General features: G+C 38.7%; 1 protein-coding gene across 6 annotated transcripts in view; it reads right to left on the bottom strand.

Moving 5' to 3' along the window:
• Nucleotides 1-23,108, bottom strand: part of adgra1 (adhesion G protein-coupled receptor A1) — a 492,840-nt gene that overhangs the window by 91,024 nt on the left and 378,708 nt on the right. For 5 of the 6 annotated variants that reach the window (XM_062976119.1, XM_062976120.1, XM_062976122.1 and 2 more), the window contains 2 exons: nt 10,498-10,625; nt 7,199-7,322 (listed from right to left, as the gene is read on the bottom strand). The exons of the other annotated variant lie outside the window; for it this stretch is intronic. In XM_062976119.1, the coding sequence (XP_062832189.1) occupies nt 7,199-7,322; nt 10,498-10,625 (252 nt within the window). The remainder of the gene's footprint in view (nt 1-7,198; nt 7,323-10,497; nt 10,626-23,108) is intronic. 6 annotated transcript variants of the gene reach the window in all.

The raw sequence follows: 23,108 nt of genomic DNA, 5'->3' as shown, positions 1-23,108 counted from the left end.
TATAAATTGTCTCTGAGAAATTTATTAATAACTTATTTAGGCAAATTAATTTTCTATTAGCATGTTAAGTCTGTCACTTTGTAATCTGCGAGGGAATCCATCTTAACCTAACAGCAACAGATAGTCACTTGTGCTCATGTAATTACCTAACTATGACTGCCTTACAAACTATCCTACTACCCTCTTTTACAAAAGTACAGATAAAGAAAACAGTGATTAGGTTTGCCCCAAATTAACAGCCACTAGTCTAGGCATTAAAAGATATTTATCTCAGAATAATGAATGCAAATGTTTCAGATAATGGAATTCAATATTATGACTTGGCATTTTCTACATTAGTAGATAAGCCCTTGATATTTAAGAGTGCTATCTCACAAGGACAGGCAGTGTCTATGTATATATCTTGACTAAGGTCAAGACAAGTAAATGGCAATAATTACGACAACTACATGGTGCAAAATTCCATCTCTGAATATGGCAGGACAGTACGCAATACCTTGTTGAATAAAGCTTATCTTCGGTCAGCATGGCAGATAATTTATTGGAAGTGAGCTTCTCCCATAGATGCTCAACTCCTCTTTGACTCTCAAACAGATGTCAAGGTTTGCCAGATTATGGCAAACAGAATCCCCTTTTTTCCAGCTCTTAAAAACAGACCAGCCCCATCAGTGTTTATAGCTGGAATGGGAAATTATGTAGGACCTCTAGATTTTTTCTAGACTACAGCGCCAGCTGCGACCGTGCCTCGAGAAGTCAGATCTGGCCATGGTGGTCCATGCCTTAGTTACCTCTAGACTGGATTATTGCAATGCACTCTACGTGGGATTGCCCTTGAAAACGGCCCGGAAACTTCAACTAGTCCAGCGCTCGACAGCCAGGCTATTAACTGGAGCAAATTACAGGGCATGGTCTACCCCCCGTTTAAGGAGCTCCATTGGCTGCTGTTTATTTTCCGAGCCCAATTCAAGGTGCAGGTTATCACCTATAAAGCCCTAAACAGTTCGGGACCCACCTACCTTCGTGACCGTATTTCCCCCTATGAATCTGCACGGTCTCTCCATTCATCAGGGGGGCCCCTCCTCTCGATCCCACCACCGTCGCAATTGCGACCTGTTTGAACATTTTTGGCCCTCAGACGTAATTCATGAGAACCCTGACACACCAGGAATCTTCTATACTTTCTAGCTTCCACCATTCAGCAGAAAGGAGATGAGGAAACATGATTGATACTACAGTCCCCAGGTTGCTCAGTGAAAAACCAGATGTTCACTAATGTACCCATGGAATACTAGGAGACGTTGGCCCAACATGAATATCATTGTTCATTGTTCAGTGGAACCAGCTCCAGAAAAACACAGCCCTTCACCTTGGTCAACTACTCTCACAAAGCTTTATTTCCCACTCTTTTTCCTTCTTTCTCCTTTTGGACTACTAGTCTTGCTTCTGCTGTTCAAAAAAGGATAGAGAGGAGCCAAAAAACCAGGTAGCAGAACAGAGACCGAGAAACTAGCCTGCCCTTCCTACCTTCCCCATTATATTTTTCAAGGTTGTTTTAAAATATAGACATGTATATACACTTAAAAACTGAGCTGATAGAAGGAGAGTGAGATGAACTCTTATAAAGCATAGATTCAGCTGGATCTGCACTTTCAAAGGGTATCCAAGGGAACCATGTGTATATACATGTGCAGGCAGAGAGAGAAAAGCAAAAGCTAATAGTGTGGGTAAACCTGCACTTTCAAAAGGATATTTGTAAATGGATTGATGAGTTTGTGTGGACAAGGTTGTCCAAGGCATTCCTTTTATATACACACACAGGAAATAATTTTGAATGAATATATGGATAAGTGTGAGTATATTGATACATATCTGCCTGAGGTTATTTGTTTATTTAATTTTTGCCTGCTTTTTTTCCAGATATGGGTTCTAAAGATATGTGGGAAGTCAGACTTGGCCACGGTGGTCCACGCTCTCGTTACATCTAAGATAGACTACTGCAATGCACTGTTTGGAAGCTTCAAATAGTCCAGCAAGATGTAGCCAGGTTAATAACTGGGGCGGCGTACAGGGAGCACACAACTCCCATGCTGCGTCAACTTCACTGGCTGCCAGTTAGCTGCCGAGCACAATTCAAAGTTCTAGCTTTGGCCTATAAAGCCCTAAACGGCCCCGGCCCAGTTTACCTGTCTGAACGCATCTCCCCCTATGAACCACCACTGAGATTAAGATCCTCCAGGGAGGCCCTGCTCTCAGTCCCGCCACCATCACAGGTGCGATTGGCGGGGACAAGAGACAGGGCCTTCTCAGTGATTGCCCCCTGGCTATGGAACTCCCTCCCTGGCGAGATTAGATCAGCCCCCTCCCTCCTGTCCTTCAGAAAGATGGTAAAGGCCTGGCTGTGAGACAAAGCCATTGGGGCAGTGCAATAACGACAGCAATAGGAAATTTCACCCTGCTGACCGGATACAGTGCGGCTGTCTCGCGATGGTTTTAAATAATGGTTTTAATGTGAAGATAATTTATTTTAGTGTTTATGTATATTTATGGTTTATTTTATGCTCCAGCATTGAATGTTTGCCGTATATATGTTGTGCTCCGTCCTGAGTCCCCTTCAGAGTGAGAAGAGCGGAATATAAATGTTTTAAATAAATAAATAAAATTGGATGTGATGGCATGACAGCGAATAATCTTCAATGGAGATATATGGGAAAAACAGAATACATGAGGATCTTGGCCAAGGGAGGATTAAGGGAGTGAAATGAATTAGGTAACAGTGCAGGCCAGAGACTTCCAGAAGTAATGCAGTGAAACATACGATACAGTTAAGAGGAAATAGATCTAAGGCAAAATCTCGGGCACAGTCTACAGTAATTGAAAGTTTTGGGAGCTGGGAGCAATAGGATAGTGAACCAGGTTGTTTATGGTCTAAAGCATGAGTGGGCATCCCTTTTCCTCTAAGAGCATAATTTCTTTTATGACAATTTATTGGGGGCCACAGTGTTCATGTGGCCAGTGATTAGTGGTTTCCCAATGTACGGGCGCAACTGGAGCACAATTTGTAGTTGTGCAAAATTTTATCTCTATTTTTCATATCCTTGGCCTTTTTCTTCAACCGTTCTACTTTCCCTACCTTTTCCCCTAGCATATACCTGTGTTTCATTCATCTTGCTCCCAGGTATTCCTCTTCCTTATATCTTTCTCCTAGCTGAGTCCAGCTCACTTCTTTTCTCCCTAGGAGCCACACAAAATATCTGTTCCAAACCACTCAACAACAGCATTCCTTTTGATCATAGAATGGAAAAGCTGTGCTAGAATGGTTCTGAATACGTCAATCCTTGAGCAGTTGAGATGTTAGTAAAAGACATCTTGTTCAAAAGTAATAGACTTCAAGGTGTAAGTATCATTTTATGTTAAGGGTTTATACATTTGCAAAAAAAAAAAAGCCATGATTGTTGAAAGTAAATGAGGGAGAGGGGAAAGTAGGAGAGATTGTTACATTATTCTTGCAGTATATTACACAAACTACACAGCCAAACAAAAGATAAATGCTATGATAGGAATGGAGAGAATAATGGATTCCTTTCTAGGTTAAAAATGGTTTTCTGATAGTCAGAAAACCCAGTTTGAAAGAATAATAGACCAGCATGAACTTTTTTGCCATTTTCCTCTGTATTTTGAATATCCTGATGTTTTTGTTCACAGGATAATAGTATTCAACAATTTGGGATATTTAGATGCAGGGTAAATATGGCAGAAAAATTATTTGTTTTCTCCCATGTTGGGAGAATTATTCACTCTCGCACATGAAGATAAAAATAGTTGAGAATTTACATCCCTTGTTTCCTTAGATAGTTAACAAAATTTCATAAATGGGGAGAGGGGCATTTCATTTAGTGTTGTGCATTTGTATGGAATTGCTGTTTGTTTTGTGTAGTTTCATTTGTTTTGTCTCATTTTTGTATTTTTTCCATTTCTGAAAATAGGGCCTATATACAAATAGAATTTTCATCTCGCTTATGAAAAGAATGAAAATTTTTGTGCCACTGGCGGCAATGGGATGGCTTCCGAGGCTGCCTCCTGCTCAAATTTAGGACTGGTCAATGCCAAGTTGGACATGTATGTAGGTGATGCTCTCAGGAGAATCCCAATTTAGCAAGAAGGAGAAGAGAGAGCTGCTGTTATTGGGATAGTGGCAGAATGGAGTCTCTTTCACCTCACTGGGTTGTGGGTCTTGTTTCTTTCCCTTCCTCTCCCTCTCCAAGTCAGGGATGTTGCCATGGTGGAGGAGACAGCCAAGAAATGGCGGTGGAAAGGGCTGCTCTTGGGCTGGGCTGTGCCCTGTAAGTGGGGCAGAAAAGAAGGAAAAGGAAAGCAGGGGAACATCATATATCTTGATCCTTCTCCCTATTTGGAGGAGGAGGAGGAGGAGGAGGAGGAGGAGAGCATGACTAAGAGACCTACACAGCCATATAACCCAGGATATCAAGGCAGAATAACCCACAATATCTGCTTTGAACTGGAATATTTGAGTCCATGCTGCTATATATCCCAGTTCAAGGCAAATAATGTGGGGCTTTATTCAGGTGTGTGGAAGGGGTCTAAGTGGGGAAGGAAGGAGAACGGTGTATTCCAACCCCAAGCAGAGCTCCTACACAGTATGGCTGGCCAAAGAAGAGGAAGAAGATAGAAGGAAAGGGCCATGATCTTCAGACCTGACAGACAACATAAAATGACATGGTGGGCCAGATTTGGCCCACAGGCCTTAGGTTTGACACATGTGTTTAATTAGAGATCCTGCATTGAGCAAAAGGTTGGACCTACTGGCTCAAATGGCCCCTTCCAACTCTGTGATTCTATGACTTCAAATGAAGGCAGATTAATCTCCTTATTTCAAAAGAGAGTGAATAGGCTGATCAGTGAAGGTTCAGGCTAGAAGAAATCCCTATAGCCTTTTTCAAGTTAAACATAAAACTTTCCCAAGTTTTCTGTATTAATGAGAGAAGCATAGAAGTATAAAATCCAGAACCATGATGATATAAAAAAAGGACAGAACTATGGCAACAGAAGGAGGAAAGTGCAGAGGCTGTGAAGGAAGGAAAGCACTGGACCATGAGGCTGCTCAAAGCAGCCAGCTTTTGCCTGCTTTCCCCCCTAACTGTGCACAACCATGGAAAAAGGCAACAAATAGCATGGTTCACCAACAAGATCCTAGTCAATGTCCTGTAGGTGGAGTATATAAAATTAGGTCTGTCGTAAATTTAAATAAAATGTATGAGAAATCATTCACACTCATACTTGCTATCACCTGGTCTGCAGAAACTCATAGTTAGACATCAACTAGATGCCTCGAAAAACAGAATATGAAGGCAACATGCCATTCCCATTGTTGCTTTCCACCAGAGCTGTATTATACTAGCTCTGAATCTGGAAATTCCATTTTGCTAAATGGGTTTCATCAGACAAACTCAAGGAATCTAAATATGCCTGTGATAAAACCACATCTTAAACTAGCTAATTCCATAAATTATGTTCCAAATAAAACAGTACTAGTACTTTTTACCTGCCCTGAATCTACTTCCCACCAGTTTTACTGACAGAGGAAGACAGATCTGTTTTCCACCTCATACATGCTTCATAAATCTTTAATTGCTCCTTCCTCATTCATCAACAAAAACTATTTCCTAGCACTCAGCTCTTTGGTCAGTCTCATGCTCTGAATCCAACTTAATATAACTGTTTGGAGAAAGAGACAGTCATGAAGTTCATTCTGAAAACATAACACTGATCTAAAATGTAGTCTCATTTCAAATTCTCTGTGAAACTCAACAGCAAAGCTCTTTGCACTATTTCATTTGATTCAAATCACAACCTATTTTTAAAACAAGATGCCCCAAAGTGTACTTAGTAACAACACAGTTTGAGTACTGATGACATAATTTAAAAGGCTTAGAAATGCTCAATAAAAGCACTCTCAAGATGAGATCTCAAGGAGAATTACAAATAAACAACTCTTCACATATTTGTAAAGCAAAAGTGGGAGATATAATAATTGAACAATTGTAAGCATACATATTATTGGACAAATTCCACTGAATTATGCTCCAATGAGTTAGAGCAAGTCTTAAGTTATAGTAAGAGTGGACCCAAGAAAATCAATGAGACTTACATTTGTTATGACTTGATTTCAATGGGTCTGCTTTAAGTTTGGTTCCAATCCATTACAATTTATTTCCAATAAAAATTATGAGCAAGCTGATATAAAACAAGGCTAGATGAGCTAGTGGGAACAAAACCTTGAGAAAAAGAAGTCTGAGAGATCTGGCCTTTAGGAGCTATCAGGAAAAGCTCTTAAGTGGGCTATAAAAATATTATTATATTGAGTGATTATGGTTAAATCAGAAGAGTTTTTGAACCCAAGAGTTGTAGATGGAAAATATATTTGATGTAATACAAAAAGAAAAACAGCATGATAATGATAAAATTATATAAATACTAACCTACTAACAATCTAAATGATAATTGTAGAACTTTCTTTGTATAAATTAATAATAACATTTAAAAAAAGATTTAATGTGGAATAATCTGTTATGAAAAATTAAGATCAATTTCCATTGAAGAAGAACTAGAAAAAGAATATATGAAGTCCAGAAGTCAATGTGAGAAGACATAAGAAGATACAACCAGTGTACTTAAAATTGAAATTTTTAGAATCCTCAATATTTATGAAATACGTGTCACAGTAAGAGAGACAAAGGCTTAGTTATAACAATAATAATTTTGCAAAAGAACTCCCCATACCTCAACAACTCTCACCCTCTTTGTTTTCTCCTTGCGACATATTTATAAAGACGTAACTAACCAATAACAAATCTATTATCCCCAATTTTTTCTTTTTCCTTCTCTTGTCCCCTCACCCATCACTCTCCTAGTAAATGTTTAATAAAAATTATTTGGGGAAAAATATATGGGTAAATTGTTTGAGAAATACTCAGGCTCAGAAATAAAGATTTAATTTCCCGACTCAATTGTGTCCTTTTAGTATGAAAACTAACATTTCCCATATAGTGGTTTAGTTTTAAATTCTGAGAAGAGCTTAATCCATTCATTCAAGTGAAGAGCAATAGGAACCATAAATATGCACAATTCATAATTTTGTTTCATTATAAAAATAAATGCTAATTGGAATGCATGCACTCACCGCTTGACAGATAATTGGATATTTTACACGATTTATTCCACCAGCAAAAACAGCAAACGTGAGAGCCGTGTGGAAACAGAAGTTGAGAAGCATGTGCCAGCCCTTCCTGCTGATTCGAATTGTGCTGTTTGAAGTTAACATAAAAACAAAGTCACACAGCTATTTTGAACAGCATTGCAGAAATTCCAACCATTCACTGAATGTACAGTCATGGATTCAAACATATGACGTGCTGGAGATACTTGTATAAATATGGGGAATCTTCCACTTTTAAGTTACAACCCCTAGAATGCCTCAATTTCATTGGGTGTGTATGTGTGTGTGGTCCAAAAAGAAATGTTTTCAAGATCTGGAAACAACTGAACCTTAGCTGTTGTTCTGTATCGGTACACTTTTCATGGACAGACATGCTAGAGAAATGCAAGAAGACTGGTCTTCAATCTTTTTATTGAATCATTGTCTCCAAGTCCTGTGTTTCTGCACTATATTCTGAAGACTACCTCCCATGGAGAACCTGTTAATACCCCTGACTGTGTGATCTCTTGTCCCGAGATGACTCAGACGCAAGTCAAATCATTTGCTTAAGCAAAGTTATAGAGCCTGACTGGCTCTCTTCTCCCGCTTTCCTTCTCTCTCTTCTCTCTCTCCTTTTTCCCCCCCTTCTGGTTTTGTTTTAGCATTCCATTAGCCTTTTGGATGTGTAAACAAAACAGAGCTTGAAGCAACTTTTAAAGAGGTTGTTATGCAAACAAGCCCGCAGAAAGATACACAATTTACCAAACAAAAACTGTAGGGTTGTGTTTTTTATATTAAGCTTAATTAGCAAAAGTCAATATTTCTTTTTTTCCCTGTATTGTGACCCCACTCTTCCTTAAAGGCCCAGCTGAGTTCTCTGTGCTTCTACCCAACAAGCTGCCTCTTGAGCCAGCTTAGTATCAGAGCTGAAAATGGAAATACATCTCTGCAACAGAGATGGTCACCTTTCTGGTTGAAGGTGTTGCATTGGAAACCAACCCTCTTAAAAAAAACCTACCTAGACTACTGACCCCATCCTGGCTCCAACTGCCACTACTGAAGTTAGGTGGCAGCTCTCCATTAGTGGTCAAATTTGATAGTCATTACCATCCTTCACTAATCACAACTTAGTTTGGGGAAAAATAGGTTTCTGTTTCAGGGGAAGGCAGGGTATAAAGAAAGATCATCACCCACCCATTCCTCCTACCCACCCCATAAGTAGGTAGGTTCTTCCTACTACTGCAACTGCTGCCAAATTACAGCAGAAGCTACAGTTTTCTGTAGTTCAAGATGGCGGCAGATCATTTTACAGTCCTAGCAGACTCCAACCAAAGACCTTGTTTTTTTGTGATGGTCTCACCAATGACTTTTTGAGATGTAGGTCTGTTGATTGTAGCAGCAAGAGGCCTTGAGAAGACTTCATATCACTTACAGACTATACATTTCCATAGCATTATATCGTTTAAGCAAAGTAGGACTGCAGAAACCAAAGGAGGGTGGAGGCACATGGCAAAATGCTGTCCTGGATGAAATTTTCTTTTAGTTCCCAAATTCCTAGCATTGTAGTGTGGAACACTGAAAATAATTCACACCCAGAATTTTAATGACTAGTGTATTTACATTCTCTTTGGTACTTTGCCTGCCCTTTTTCCTTGGGAGACTAAATTGTATTTCTAAATACTCAATTGAAGTTAAGTCACTGCAATGCTACAAGTTTAGTGATTAGAGGAATATCTCTTTTTTTGAGAGAGAGAGGTACAGAATTCTTATGATAATCTTAAATGTAGTTAGGCCTCCAATTTAGTTACTCCAGTGGCAAGGGAGTTTAGTTGCTTCATAGGTTTCTGAGAAGTCTTGGAAAGATATGTCAGACAGCAGTTCACAAGATAATCTGACTAGCATAATTAGCTTTAAACCAGAGTACTACCACCAGCAGAAGCCCCTCAATGAACAGACCTACAAAGTGATCCTTTTAAAAGGGGGTTTGAATTGTGTAGCATTCCAGATGCTGTTTGGTTGTTACTCCCTACTGCTCTAAAGGTAAGGAATCCTGGGAAGTATAGTCCAATGACACATGAAGGACCCTCAATTTTCATCCCTGCTTTAAACGCAACTGTGTGAAACAGTGGCATGAAACTCCTAATTAATTAAATGTAGACAAAACCAGACATATAGAGTATGAGTTCATTCTGAATTAAAGCAGCAAAGATCACTTCATTTTACAGAAGCTTCAAAATGTTTATTTAGTACAATAAAACAGGACTTTGGGTTCACTCATAACAGAAATTAATTACATCCATGACTATTTTTTGGAAGAAAACACAAATATGAATCAGAGTTTAACAGTGATTTGCAGTAAATTGGAAAGGATTTCTAATTCGAAATGGTCTAATATTGGCAGCAATTAAAACTTCTTCCTTATCCAAAATTTGCTGAGAATAATGCCATAGAAGTAGAGGATAGGAGTGGATTTTTGTATAAATGGATTTTAGAGTTCGTTGTGATAAATTCCATTATATTTGCCACTTCTCCTGGGGCATTTCCCACTAGACAGTTACAGTGTTACAATTCCAATTTAACTGACACTAGGGAATCATTACATTTGTAGTTTTGGGGTAGTGCTTGAACACTCTGATTGTGGTTTCTAAGTGATCAGCTAACTGCAAATACCAGGTTTTCATGGGATGCTGCCATGGCATTTACAGTGGAATCCATAGCACTGTAACAGTGTAGTGTGAAAGGGTCCTAATCTTTGAGCCTTCATGAGAGTTCATGGGTATGTGTGTGTGTGTATCTGTATAAGAGAGGGGGGGGGGCAGGGAGAAGACAAATGTCTACCCAACACTACTATAACCTGTTGTAAAACAACTAATTTCACTGAGAAAAATGGAATATTTCCAGCCAGAATATGCTTTGCAAGTAATTTAAAGAGGCACAAGTGGCAGGAATGGCAAAATCATCAAAATAAACCTCTGTTTATTTTGGATACTTATTTCAGTACAAGAGGCAAAGCATTAAAACCTTGCTTGTTTGGATTATAAATTTCCTCTCAATAAGCAACAAAATTATGTTTATTCTGCTTGATACTAACCAATTCAAGTCCCAAATAGTCTCAAAGAACTATGTGTAGAAATGAAACCGAGTTAGAATATCTGCTAAATACTGGATTGTTACAAACATGGAAACAATAGATGGGCAGGTAGGTTGAGGGCAGAAGATGGCTTGGAACAAATCTTAATGAACAGAAGGGGGAAAACGGCAATAACTGGCACCTCTCTTCTTACCTGTGATGCACAATATAGGTGATAATTGAAGCAAAGAGGCACAACAGCATGACAGCGGTGCATGCATAGACCACAGGGTGGAGGAACTCCCCAGGGTACTGGGAGAGGGGCCACACAGTTTTCTGATCCTGCCAGGTAAGTAAAACAAAACAGATTAATTCTCTACACCCACAATGCAATATATGCCTCTTCCTTAGAGTGCCCTCCTGCCATCACAAAAGTGTTTGTTGATGGGCTCAGAAAACAATCTCTGTCTGCAAAATGCAAATCTGAAGTTTAGCCACATTTCCTTTCTCACCATAGGAGCTGTATGGAGAATCCACTATATCACCGAGCTCCACACACTAGAGATAACAGCTCCATCTTGTTTACATAATCAATTATATTCCGATGAAAGACCAATTTGTCAACGCATCTGCCAATTCACCAGGGGTCCCTGTCCTCTCTTTCAACTGACTTTGGCCTCTGATTAATTCCTTGACCCTGCATAGAAGTAAGAGCCTCAAATGAACTCAAGACTTCTCTTTCCAAGTTAACTACAGCTGATTGCATACAGGACCCTATGCTCATGTTGTAAAAACGAAACTCTGCTTTGCAAGAAATCCTTGCCATTTTTTTGACAAAATTAGGTCAGGTCTCTGGTTTCTTGCCTCTATCTTCCCCTCTGTTTCACAGTTTTCCTTTTAAAAAGCACAGTAGAATGATAGCTAGGCAAGAACAATGAGCAACGTTTTCATTGCAGGGAATCCCTCTGAGCAATGAATGTTACGGTATTAATGGCAAACCACATGGAAGAGAAAAAAAGGGTGAATATAACAGACACCAAGTCAGGAGATTTGGATTAAAATTGCTATGACTTTATAGGCTACAATGTATAGAGTTTGGTGTTATAACCATTAACCAGATATATCTGAGTTTATAGATCTCAGGACTTGGCTTCTCTTCTCTGGCCTTCAGGATTGGTGGGGATCTCAAACTGAGAATATTGCCTTGCATGGGTACATATATATGCATAACTTCACCAGAGCCCACTCGCTGTAGTATTAGAAAGCGGCTGTCCATAGGTCTCAAGTTTTGGCATTGAAATCTCAAGGCCTCAGACAGTCCTGGCATGGCTAATTTAGTCATGGTGCATCCCAAGTGCCTGTTGGGCACTAGGAAGTGAAGGGAATACAAAGAGTCTCGCCATGGACCAGAGAAATGTGCTCATTCTTATCACCTGGAGTTGTAGCATCCCCCCCCCCCCCCCCCCCCCCAAAAAGGGCTTATCCTGGCCAAAGACATTTGTCTAAGGCAAGTCATGACCCCTTTCCTCTTGTAAAGCTGGTCAACTTATTCTGGCACTCACTCCTCTTCCTCCTTGGCTATGAAAATATAAGAATAAGAAGCTAAACAAGTAATAAGTGGCATTTCTTGAACTGGAAAGAAAGAAAACCGGAACACAGAGTTCTTCAAAACTTTCCTCAAGGAGGACAAATTGATTGCCCACATTCAGTGAGCTTGAGGCAGGAAGGGGGATTACCAACAAACTAAGATGCATAAAGAAATAGGAAATAGCACAGAAGTAGGGGCAATCAGGGGAAGAAACCCATATGTCCAGAGTAAGAGGCGAGAGGTTGGAGACAAGGAGAAACGACAACAGAAAAATAATACATTTTAGAAAGTCCCAGATATAAAGATGAAACAGAGTGGGAGAAAATGTGGGAAAAATGGAACAGCAGCACCAGGGAAATCAAGATGCTCAGATACATGCATAGGCTCAATTAGTTTTAGAGAGAAGGTGAAAAGGCAGGGGGGGGGGGCAAATCCAAAGGGAACAGAAAGATAAGGAGAAAGAGGAACTGGGTAGAGCAAGCATAGGAACTGTGGGATTAAAAAAGGACAATGAACAAGCAGACTAAGGCATCAATTGCTATCATGTAATGTATACATTTGTGTCAGACAACTCCAGGGTTTGTTTGTCTGTTCTTTACACTTTTGTGTAGATTAGTGGTTATCTGGTACCCTAGTGCCTGATCAACTGATGAAGACTGCAGGGAGTGAGGTAGCAGTAAAAGTCTCCCTCATGAACTTGGAGCAAATCTACTCTAGGTTCCTTTTGGGACACCACACTAGGTAACTTGTGGTGGTACAGGCAGTTGTGTTTCAGAGGCTTGTGTATTGAGGTCCAGAGACAGCATTGTGCAGTGATTTAAGAGTTGAATTAGGACTATGGGAGACAAGGGTTTGAATCTCTATTTGGGAACTCATTGAGCAAATTTGAGCAACTCACAATCTCTCAGCCTAAGAGGAGGGCAATGGGATTCACTTTTTCGAACCAACCTTGTCAAGAAAAGATCTCTGTGATAGAGCTGACTAAGGATCACTGTATGTTAGAAATTATTTGAAGGCATGTAACAACAAAACTGGTCTCCATTACTTCCTTCTGCAAGGTGTTCCCTGTTATCCATACTATCTTTACCCATAGCACAATAGGTTGGCTTACATTCAGATTGGCACTTGAGCATTGCTCACCCCACTCCAACAAGGACAAGTGATTGCTCAGATAAATGGATAAATGTTTAATGAATTTTTGCCACTATATTATTCCAGCTGGAAACCGCCCTGAGTCCCCTTGGGGAGATAGGGTGGGTTATAAATAAAGTATTTATTATTGGCCATGGAATATGCCAGGAAACTCTCTGGCAAATTGTCCCCTGGTTATATGCCCCCATCATCCATACAGATTTTAAACTCTACCAGCTTTAGAAAAAGACTTCAGATTTACTTTCAGTTTATCTCAGATAAAATCAGTCTAACAACAGATCGTTGTTTTTCCTATTAGGCGACTATTCTTTCTTTCAATAAATACCAGCCCAGGTAAGCCTCCTGCTCTGGGATTTTAACCCACCTGTGTCATGAACTCCTGCCCTGTCTTTCATTCTTCTGCTTGAAGTATCTGCCTCACTTTATCTAGCTCTCCGTCCCTGAAATGAGCCCTCTTGGGGAAAGCAGGGATGCTCCAATTGCTGCCTATCTCCCCAAGGATCTGCCTCAGTGTCTTTTCCTGCAACACAAGTTGTGATGTAGAGAAGGGCTTAACTTGCTTTGTGAAACATATGGCAACCTTTAGCATGAGGGCCCTTTCCATCTTCCACATAATCACTCAGCATGTGAACTTCTATAGACCATAGCTTCTTTTCTTCGAACATGCACAATTCTCACAGCTTCCCTTAGAAGGCTTGCTTTCCAGATCTTTCATCTTCTTTGTCTTACTTTCTTTTACTTTTCTATAGATATATCCTATAATCTTCATAAAGTCTGATGCCCAGAACTGGACACTATTATATCCATAATGTGGCAAAGAGTCATTAAAAATTAAACATCAGAAAAAAAAGTCAAATTAGCTTCCAATATGTTTTGAAACATTGGTGGGTGTGAACAAGGGAAGAAGGGAAATCAGAATTCGCCCACCATGCTCCAACTCTAGATTTTATGGCAGTGTCTAGGCTAAACTAAAATGAATGAGATCTGATTACTGACAACTATTTAGGTCCACTCAACTTAAGTGAGTCTACAATGGATGCTATAAGATTTATCTTATCACATTTCAGCAATAAAAAACCCCTATGTTTTCAGCAAAAGATAGATATTTTCACAAACTGATTATTTGCAAACACAGGTAGAGGTGTTATTGCAAGTAGAGTATTTGCTATTATCTTTACTTTTTAATTTTTATATACTCCTGCTACTGTAACTACTGATGCTATTATTACAAGTACAACTAATACTAGTACTACAATTATTATTACTAGTATTAGTAGTGATAATTTTCTTTGCTGCACATATCGACATCTTAGGGCTATCATGAGTTTTGGTTCAAGATCTTACTGTCAAAAATTGTAATTTTGGCAAATATATATCAGTACAAAACAAAATAATGTATGTTGGGAATATCCAGGTCACTAGTTATCAACTGGGGGTCAATCAATGCAGCTGGAACTAGAAGAATATGAGACAAACCAGGGCCCAAGGCAATCAAGCTAGACTCTGACTTCCAATGTAGTAAAGATGTGGAAGGGGCATACTTAAAAAAATATCAGTACAGCTGGCTGAGGAACAAGAGACCTCCAAATTACTCAACAGGCCATAGTTCTGCTATTTTTCACTAATGGCATTTTTCTGCCTTTTCTTCCAGGGGTAGAGTAAGTGAAACAATTGTTTATCAGTCCTCACTATGGGCATAGCTAAAAAGGAATTCTATGAGTAAGGTAAGAAGGACAGTAGAAAATGGGAAGATTTACTCTGTGTTCCTTTCTTTGCTGCATTTCCCTTTTCCCTTCTTTTTCCTCCTCTGAAAGAAGCAAGAAAAATAATAAGGAAGAAGCTGAAAAAGTAGGAAGTCTTCTTACTAGTTTTAAAGCTGTCTGTAAATTTAAAAAACCCAAACAATTAAAAAATCTCAAGTGATTTTGATGTTCAGCTCTAACTTCTTTCCCTCTTTATTATACAAATAAAGAAGTAACCTAAGTAAATACCAGGAAGTTCTCTCTTCTCCTTGTAGATCTACAACTATTATTTATTAGTGTTCAAAAAAGTTAAAAAGAGTCTATAAAGTGGAATTTCCAAAGCAAATATACATGATAGTCCTCTTATTATAGGAGAGAAAGCACAGGGAACATGATAGTCCTGCAAAGGATCTGAGTGGTTCACAACACTTCTGAAATGTTGATAACCATATCTAATGATTTAAACAGAAGTGTGACTGAAAACAAAAGAAGCTTTCATCGACCTGCAGGGTTATTAGATATTGTTATAACCTCCCACACATTTTAGTTTGGCCAGATAGAGAAAAATATATAACATCCAGAGTCATCACTGTCATAGACATTGACTTATGACAGTTCTGCAACACAGCCCACTTTTAATATTGTGATTAAATATATGCCTGGGAATGTAAATGTATATGCCTGTTCAAAAATCATTTCAACATCACTCAGGTTGCAACTTATATTGTTCCCTAGCTGTCTCTTCTCCCAGATCAAGCCCATCTCAAAGAAATTGAGCCAATCTTTGTGCAAGTCAGTGGAGCATAATAAGATGGGAGCACATAAGATTGGCTCAGTTTCTAAATATTAAAAAAAACGTATTTACACAACTGTACATGAAAGCAAGATCCACACAACGGATGTAATTTGTAATTTGGTTACTTTGTTTATTCATCTAAGCCAGGGGTCCCCAAACTAAGGCCCGGGGGCCGGATGCGGCCCATCGAAGCTATTTATCCGGCCCCCACGGCACAAGGGCAGAAGTGGGTTGGGCTAAATGACTCAAGGGGTTTCTTCTTCTCTTATTATTATTATTATTATTATTATTATTATTATTATTATTATTATTATTATTATTATTATTAACATTGAGGCTGGGTGGCCATCTGTCTGAGATGCTTTGCTTGTGCTTTTGGTGCACAGAGGCAGAAGGGGGTTGGACTAAATGGCCCAAAGGGTCTCTTCCAACCCTCTTTTTTATTATTATTATTATTATTATTATTATTATTATTATTATTATTAACATTGAGGCTGGGTGGCCATCTGTCAGGGGTGCTTTGCTTGTGCTTTTGGTGCACAAAAGCAGAAGGGGATTGGACTCAATGGCCCAAAGGGTCTCTTCCAACTCTCTTTGTTGTTGTTGTTGTTGTTGTTGATTATTATTAATTATTATTGCTTGGTGGCCAACTATAGTCCGGCCCTCCAACGGTCTGAAGGATCGTGAACTGGCCCTGTTTTAAAAGTTTGGGGACCCCTGATCTAAGCTGCTGGCTCAGGCGTCACATGAGCAGCAGCAGCGGCAATACAATACAACAAATTTATTGTAGGGTCCTACTTGCTTTTTCCATTTTGCTAGTTCATCAAATTCAGATAACTGGCATCTTCAAGTGTGTAAAGGATACGGATATATTCTAATTTTTGTACTGCCTAAATAAAAATATTCATTATGAATGCACTGCAGCTTTGTGGATTCTTTCATCATTGAAATTCTGGCAATTCACCATGGCTCTCCTACTTGAAAACTCATCACTGCCTGTGGAAGTCAAGGGCCAGCAACACAACATCTGTGTTATGTTTGAGTCGTATGTTACTCAAGACCTTCCTGACCCAATTGTGTTATGATTTTCTGATGTACATGTTTATTGATGTTTTAATAAATGTTCATTTACAAATTGCTTTCCCTCCTTAGTGCTATGATATATCAATTTAAATAAGATAAGCAATATACAAATTAAAGAAAAAGAGTGCCCCATTTATTCCTTCCTGGTGCCCCACTGTCAGCCAGTGCTTGAATCCTTCAAAAGCAATTAAAAGCTAAGGTGTCTTCTAGAGTAAAACAAATGCAGCAAAATATGCATTTGGTTTTTAATATACTGATATACTGGTACTTAGTTTCTAAACCAAGCTTTTCTAAGCATGCATACAAACCTCAAAACTGTATAATGTACACAAATAAATAAAAATAGATAAGAATGGGATATATTGAAAGTAATTTAAACACTCCCCGCATATCAACATGTTAATACAAAAAACACTGAAATGCCAAAAGAATCTGTACAAACATCAGTTCAGCTCCAAGAAAGTAAAAACCATTAAAGCAAATTTTCACCATGGTCTTTTCTACCTGTATCAAGAGACTGATCCACACTACACAGTTATGGAATTTTTTTCATATCAGGAGAGATTTGCTAAACTGCAAGTCGCTTCTGGTGTGAGAGAATTGGCCGTCTGCAAGGACATTGCCCAGGAGATGCCAGGATGTTTTACCATCCCATGGGAGGCTACATCCTAGGAAATTCTGGGATCTAAAATTTAGGATAGAGTATATAGAAATCTTACCAAGAGAGTTACAGTGCCTTCCACCACTATAAACCCCAAGATTTTACCAGGATGCAGACATGATGGTTAATGTGGATTCATACAGCTATAACTGTGTAGTACGAAAAGTTCCCAGGAAAGGAAGAGAACTGACATCATTGTCACCTTTAATTTTTTTTTTACTTTTTAATAAGTACTTGCTGTGCTTCTGTTCCTTATAAAACTACATTTGGAAGCTTATAGGTTGAAGAAGTAGGCAAAAGTTTATAAATGAACAAATAATACACAACCCTTAGTTTAAACTGGCACCAGGCTTTTCCCAACACGGCAAAGAAACCTTCTGTTAGAAAGGCATTGTAACTGTTCTGAAGGTTCCAAATCCAATAAGCCAACCATAAGCAAGGAATTACCTAAGAAGCTTGTTAGTACTGAGAAAGTCCCCAACTTGCATACTACAGGAGAAGTCCTTAGACCTCTTCACATTTTCTCCTGGATTCAATGCGCATTGTGGCAAATCTGGCAGGGTCCAGTGGGGAATCTGGCACCCCGAATCATCCGGCTTCCCCCTAACCTCGTCCCACGGGGGAAGCATCAATGGCTGGCTTCCCCCACTGTTTTCAATGCTACATGGGAAGTTTCCCATGTTGCCACTGCTGCTTCCTATACTGATTTCACCCCTCTTCAGGCACGAAGCCCCGCCGGAAGTAGTTCAATGTAGTGTAATGGGAGCCGGCTGCCTCCGTGCCTGAAGAAGGGTGAAATCGGCATAGGATTGGCAATTTTGCCCATCTGATGAGGTGGAAAGACTCTGTAAGTGAAAAATCCATATGGGGTTCCTCATTCCTGAACATTCTTCATGCTGATGCTCCTACTAAAAATCTCAACGGGGGGAGGGAACTTCCTTCCAAATCAATCCTTTCACTGCAACTCATGGCCACATGTCATACAAATGCTTTTTTCTTATTTCCCTTGTTTTTTCATGCTGTTTAACTCACAAAGGCAGAGTGAATATTGTCATGGCCTGATTTCTGATGCATCTACATTCCATGTACTCTGCTAACTATACAATCTTTGGTGATTTTCCCATATGTTCTTCCTCTTGTTGTTGGCAGTTGATGTCTGGAACTTCATTTGCCCATTTTGTGAACTTTCTATGTTAAGAATGCTCCCTTTTGTAACATCTATGCAAACTTGGAACTTAAAATGAGAAAATAGAAGAAAAATCTGGAACTGGGCAATCATTTCCAGATAGAATAGGATGAATGACATCAAGCTACTTCATCTAGAAAAGAAATGATTTGGTGGTTAATCTGACATCCACTGGGATTCTGGGCTGATTCCCAACTGTGTGGCCATTAGTCCATATTTCATCACTTTATAACATATTGCTTGACATTCCGCTGCTGAACAGATGAGTGACCTCCATTAAAATATACATGAGTTGATTTCCAATGAAACAGAAGTTCTGCCAATATTGCTTTACAACAACTGTTTTCACAAACGTAGGTTGCCACTTGACATTGCTGCTAATGGATGAAAATAACAGTACATAATACACATACAGTAGAGTCTCACTTATCCAAGCTAAACGGGCCGGCAGAAGCTTGGATAAGCAAATATGTTGGATAATAAGGAGGGATTAAGGAGAAGCCTATTAAACATCAAATTAGGTTATGATTTTATAAATTAAGCACCAAAACATCATGTTATACAACACATTTGACAGAAAAAGTAGTTCAATATGCAGTAATGTTATGTTGTAATTACTGTATTTACGCATTTAGCACCAAAATATTACGATATATTGAAAACATTGTCTACAAAAATGGCTTGGATAATCCAGAGGCTTGGATAAGCGAGGCTTGGATAAGTGAGACTCTACTGTATTTATTTTCACTTACGCATAATTGAAATATACTTCAAAATAAAGAACTGTCATCAGTTATCCACATTTCTGGATATATTTATGTAGATTTATCATTAGGTAGCTAAGCTATTCCCATTAGTGAACTGAATCTAGCACAGCATCAAATTCACACAACATTTGTAATCATTATGAATTGAGCTACCACCCACTCTGTCTTTGGGTTTTAGACTATGAGCAATTTGCTTTAGAAATGTTTTGATATTTGCTCAGCACAAGCACGTTCCCATTCTGTACTATCTTCTAGCCATTTATTCCAATATGATGTAACAATCCTGCAGCAACTGCTTGGTGCATGAAGACCTTCTTTTTTTTTTGGAGGTGAGTGGGAGGAAGGAATGAGTTATGAAGTATTTGCACATTACGTCTTGCATTCTAAGGTCCCATAGGCTGCTATGCTGAGTTTTGCCTCTGGCACCTAGAAACCTCTGAATGGTACCATGCAGAAGTTTAATTGTAAGCACTGCATTTGATTGTGATGACACTTGAGTTTGATGAATATTTAAGTTGCTATTGGGCATCTATTTATACTCTTCAGAAATATTGGGGCATGTAGCTTCCAATTCACCCTTATTATTCAGCAGAAATGCTCTTTCCCTGCCATTGTTATTTGCTTGACAAGTTAAAAAAAACCAAATCCTCCATTTCTAGTTTTCACTAATGTAATCACTGATACGGACTATAGAGCCATGAAGCCCAAAATTCTGTTTACAGGTCATTTTCATTTGGGAAATGCATCTTAACAATAAAGTAGCAATAACATCATTTCCAGCAGGCAACAAGACAAGCACTTTCTTGAAATTGCTGTACCTATTCTTGTAAACGGAAAATAAAGTAATGGATAAAAATAAAATTGGAGAAGCAACATAATGGCACGAACTAACACAATTTTAGTGAAAACTACTATGGATGTCTTGAATGTATAACAAAACAGACAAATATAGTAACAGTGGAATAGTCCCAGTTAGTGTTCATAGGAATCCTTTAACTGTGTGTAAGAATACACACACAGAATTAATCTCATCACGTTATGCTCAAGTGCTTCCATGAAAGCAAATGCCATATGTCTTGCTCAATAGAGCCATTCTGTCTATAGAAGAGCCAGAAATAAGTAAGCCTTTAAAGGCCCTTTCATTTAAATCTAGTCATAATTTTATCTTCAGCTCAGTTCTGAACACACAGTAAACTTGTCAAACGAAACTTTAAGCTAAAGTAATACAATGTATTAATGACATTGTAAAATACCCTTTATTCAGTTCTGTACACATGAAGCTGATTTCATTACAGATACATGATAAATTAATCTTGTCTGCCTTTTAATGATAATTAAATCTTATTGATCTGTCAGCCTCCCCGAGTGATCCCTTGGGAGAAAAAGCAAGCCAAAGATAAAGATAATTTTTCCACACAGTATGCAAAGCAGTATAATTGTACATCACATCTGAACAAGGCAGTTTTCTGATTTTATTTCCTAGAGGAGAATCTAAAGGTCATGAATATTGGTAATTGGCAATGAGTATTTGCATTATTAGAAGAGTATGGGCAGAAAAAAAATTAAACATGGCTACAAATGCAGTAAAAGTAGAAGATAAAGCTCATAGAGATAAAGAAGTGAAAAAATTAGTAATTGCATCCCTCTTTTCACTGAAATTATATTCCAGCAGTTATTAAATAGCTCCAAATAACAGAGGGCATTTATTTCCATTCCTGGGGAAAAGTTGTCTCAAACAGAAAAATCCATAATACAGGAAATCGTATATAAAACTTTGTGTCAAAAAGGAATGGACAGCTTGAAGGGTAGCTCCGAGCTAACATGTGAATAATGGGAAAATGGTACTTAAATGTAGAAATGCAGGGTGGGGAGGTGCAGGGAGATGGAAAGGAATAAATCTTTGTGAACCTCTGCAACTGAGATTAGATGTTGTATCTAATGATCTATCCTATAAAAACTCATGCAACAGTAAAGATGTCAAGTCTTTAAAGTGCTGAGGGACACTGCTCTAATTTCTGCTTCAAACTATCATGGCCTTTCCACTGAGATGTATATATTTGGATATTTTGATAGGGATTTAAAAAATTCTTTGCTCTTCCTTTTCAACTAACAAGAAAATCTTTAATAAACTAGTTTTCTTTCTGAACTGGGAAATTATGGTTACTAGCTTTAGAACAAGACAAATTATAAAACCAACTTCAAACTATGGTTTAATTTTTCAACTTGTTCTTAAGCTGGACAGGATGGTTTCTTGGTTCAAATGAACTAAGAGCTATCCAATGTGCCGAACCTATTATAGGAATAATTGCTGTTGATAAAGACTATGTCACACCAGTGAAAACACTTTTCAGTGGGGTAAAGGAGGCAAGAGGACTGGGACAAGGCATTTGGTTGATATAAACTCCCTGGTCTCAAGGTTTCAATTACAAGTGGTTCTGGATCAATAAGGAGCACAAGGTAATGGATCAGAGCTCAGTTCTCCCAACTAGCCAAGAAAAATAACCACAACCATGGAGCTTCTTTCCAAAAGGTACTAAATCCATCTAAAAAATAAACTCCATTACTCAAACTTTTCTGTCCAGCTGGATCTGGGTTAAGTGATACCCAGATATTAGATGATATCACCAAGAGTCAAGAGAAATGAGGAAATAGCAACTTCCACTATTCATAGAATCACAGAATTAAAAGAGAGCACAAGATTCATCGGGTGCAATCCCCTGCTATGCAGGGAAATCACAATCAAAGCATGCCTGGCAGATGGCCACCCAGCCTCTGTTTTAAAACCTCTAAAGGAGCCCCCACCAAATTCCAAGGCAGAGAGTTTCTCTGTTGAACAGCTCTTATAGTCAGGTGGAATCTCCTTTTCTGTTATTTGAATTCATTGGTCTGAGTCTCCAGGATAGCAGAAAACAAGACTGCCCCCTCTTCCAAATGAAATCTTTTAAAATTAATATAATTTTTGAATATTTAAACATGGCTATCATGTTTCCTCTCAACCTGCTCTCCTGCAGGCTAAGAAGACTCTTTAAACCGCTCCTCATAGCACATGGTCATTTTAGTCATCCTACTCTGGACATATTCCAGCTTGTTAACATCCCTCTTGAATTGTGGTGCCCTGCATTGGCCCCAGTATTCCAGGTGAGGTCTAACCAAAGCAGAATAGAGAGACACCATGACTTCCCTTGATCTAGACACTAGACTCCTTTTGATGCAGTCCACCCAAAAATGGTTTGTTTGTTTTTTAGCTGCTGCGTCCCATTGTTGGCTGATGCTCAACTTTTGGTCTACTAAAACTCCAAAGTCTCTTTCACATGTACTGTTGTCAAGCCAGTTGTCACCCATCATGTATCTGTGCATTTCATTTTTTCTGTGTAATTTAAATGTAGTATCTTGCATTTCTTCTTGCTGAAATTCATTTTGTTAGTTTTGGCCCAGCTTTCTAATCTGTTTAGGTCACTTTGAATTCTTCTGCCATATTAGCTATCCCTCCCAATTTGGTGTCATTTGCAAACTTGATAAGCATGCCCTCTAAACCTGCATCCAAAACATTAATAAAGATGTTGACCTAGGACCTAGGACAGAATTCTGTGGCACCTCACTAGTCACTTCTTTCCAGGATGAAGAGGAACCATTGGTGAACATCTTTTGGGTTTGATCACTCAACCAATTACAAATCCACTTAACAGTAGTATTATCTAGTCCACATTTTACTAGTTTGTTTGTAAGAAGATCATGGGGGACATTGTCAAAGGCCTTACTGAAATCAAGATATGCTACATCCACAACATTCCTTGCATCTACAAAGCTTGTAACTCTATCGAAAAAAGAGATAAGATTAGTCTGGCATGAC

Source organism: Anolis carolinensis, chromosome 3 (genome assembly GCF_035594765.1).
Source record: "Anolis carolinensis isolate JA03-04 chromosome 3, rAnoCar3.1.pri, whole genome shotgun sequence".
NCBI classification, from domain to species: domain Eukaryota; kingdom Metazoa; phylum Chordata; class Lepidosauria; order Squamata; family Dactyloidae; genus Anolis; species Anolis carolinensis.
The sequence above is the reverse complement of the archived record's forward strand: the minus strand, read 5'-3'. Positions and strand labels throughout refer to the sequence as shown.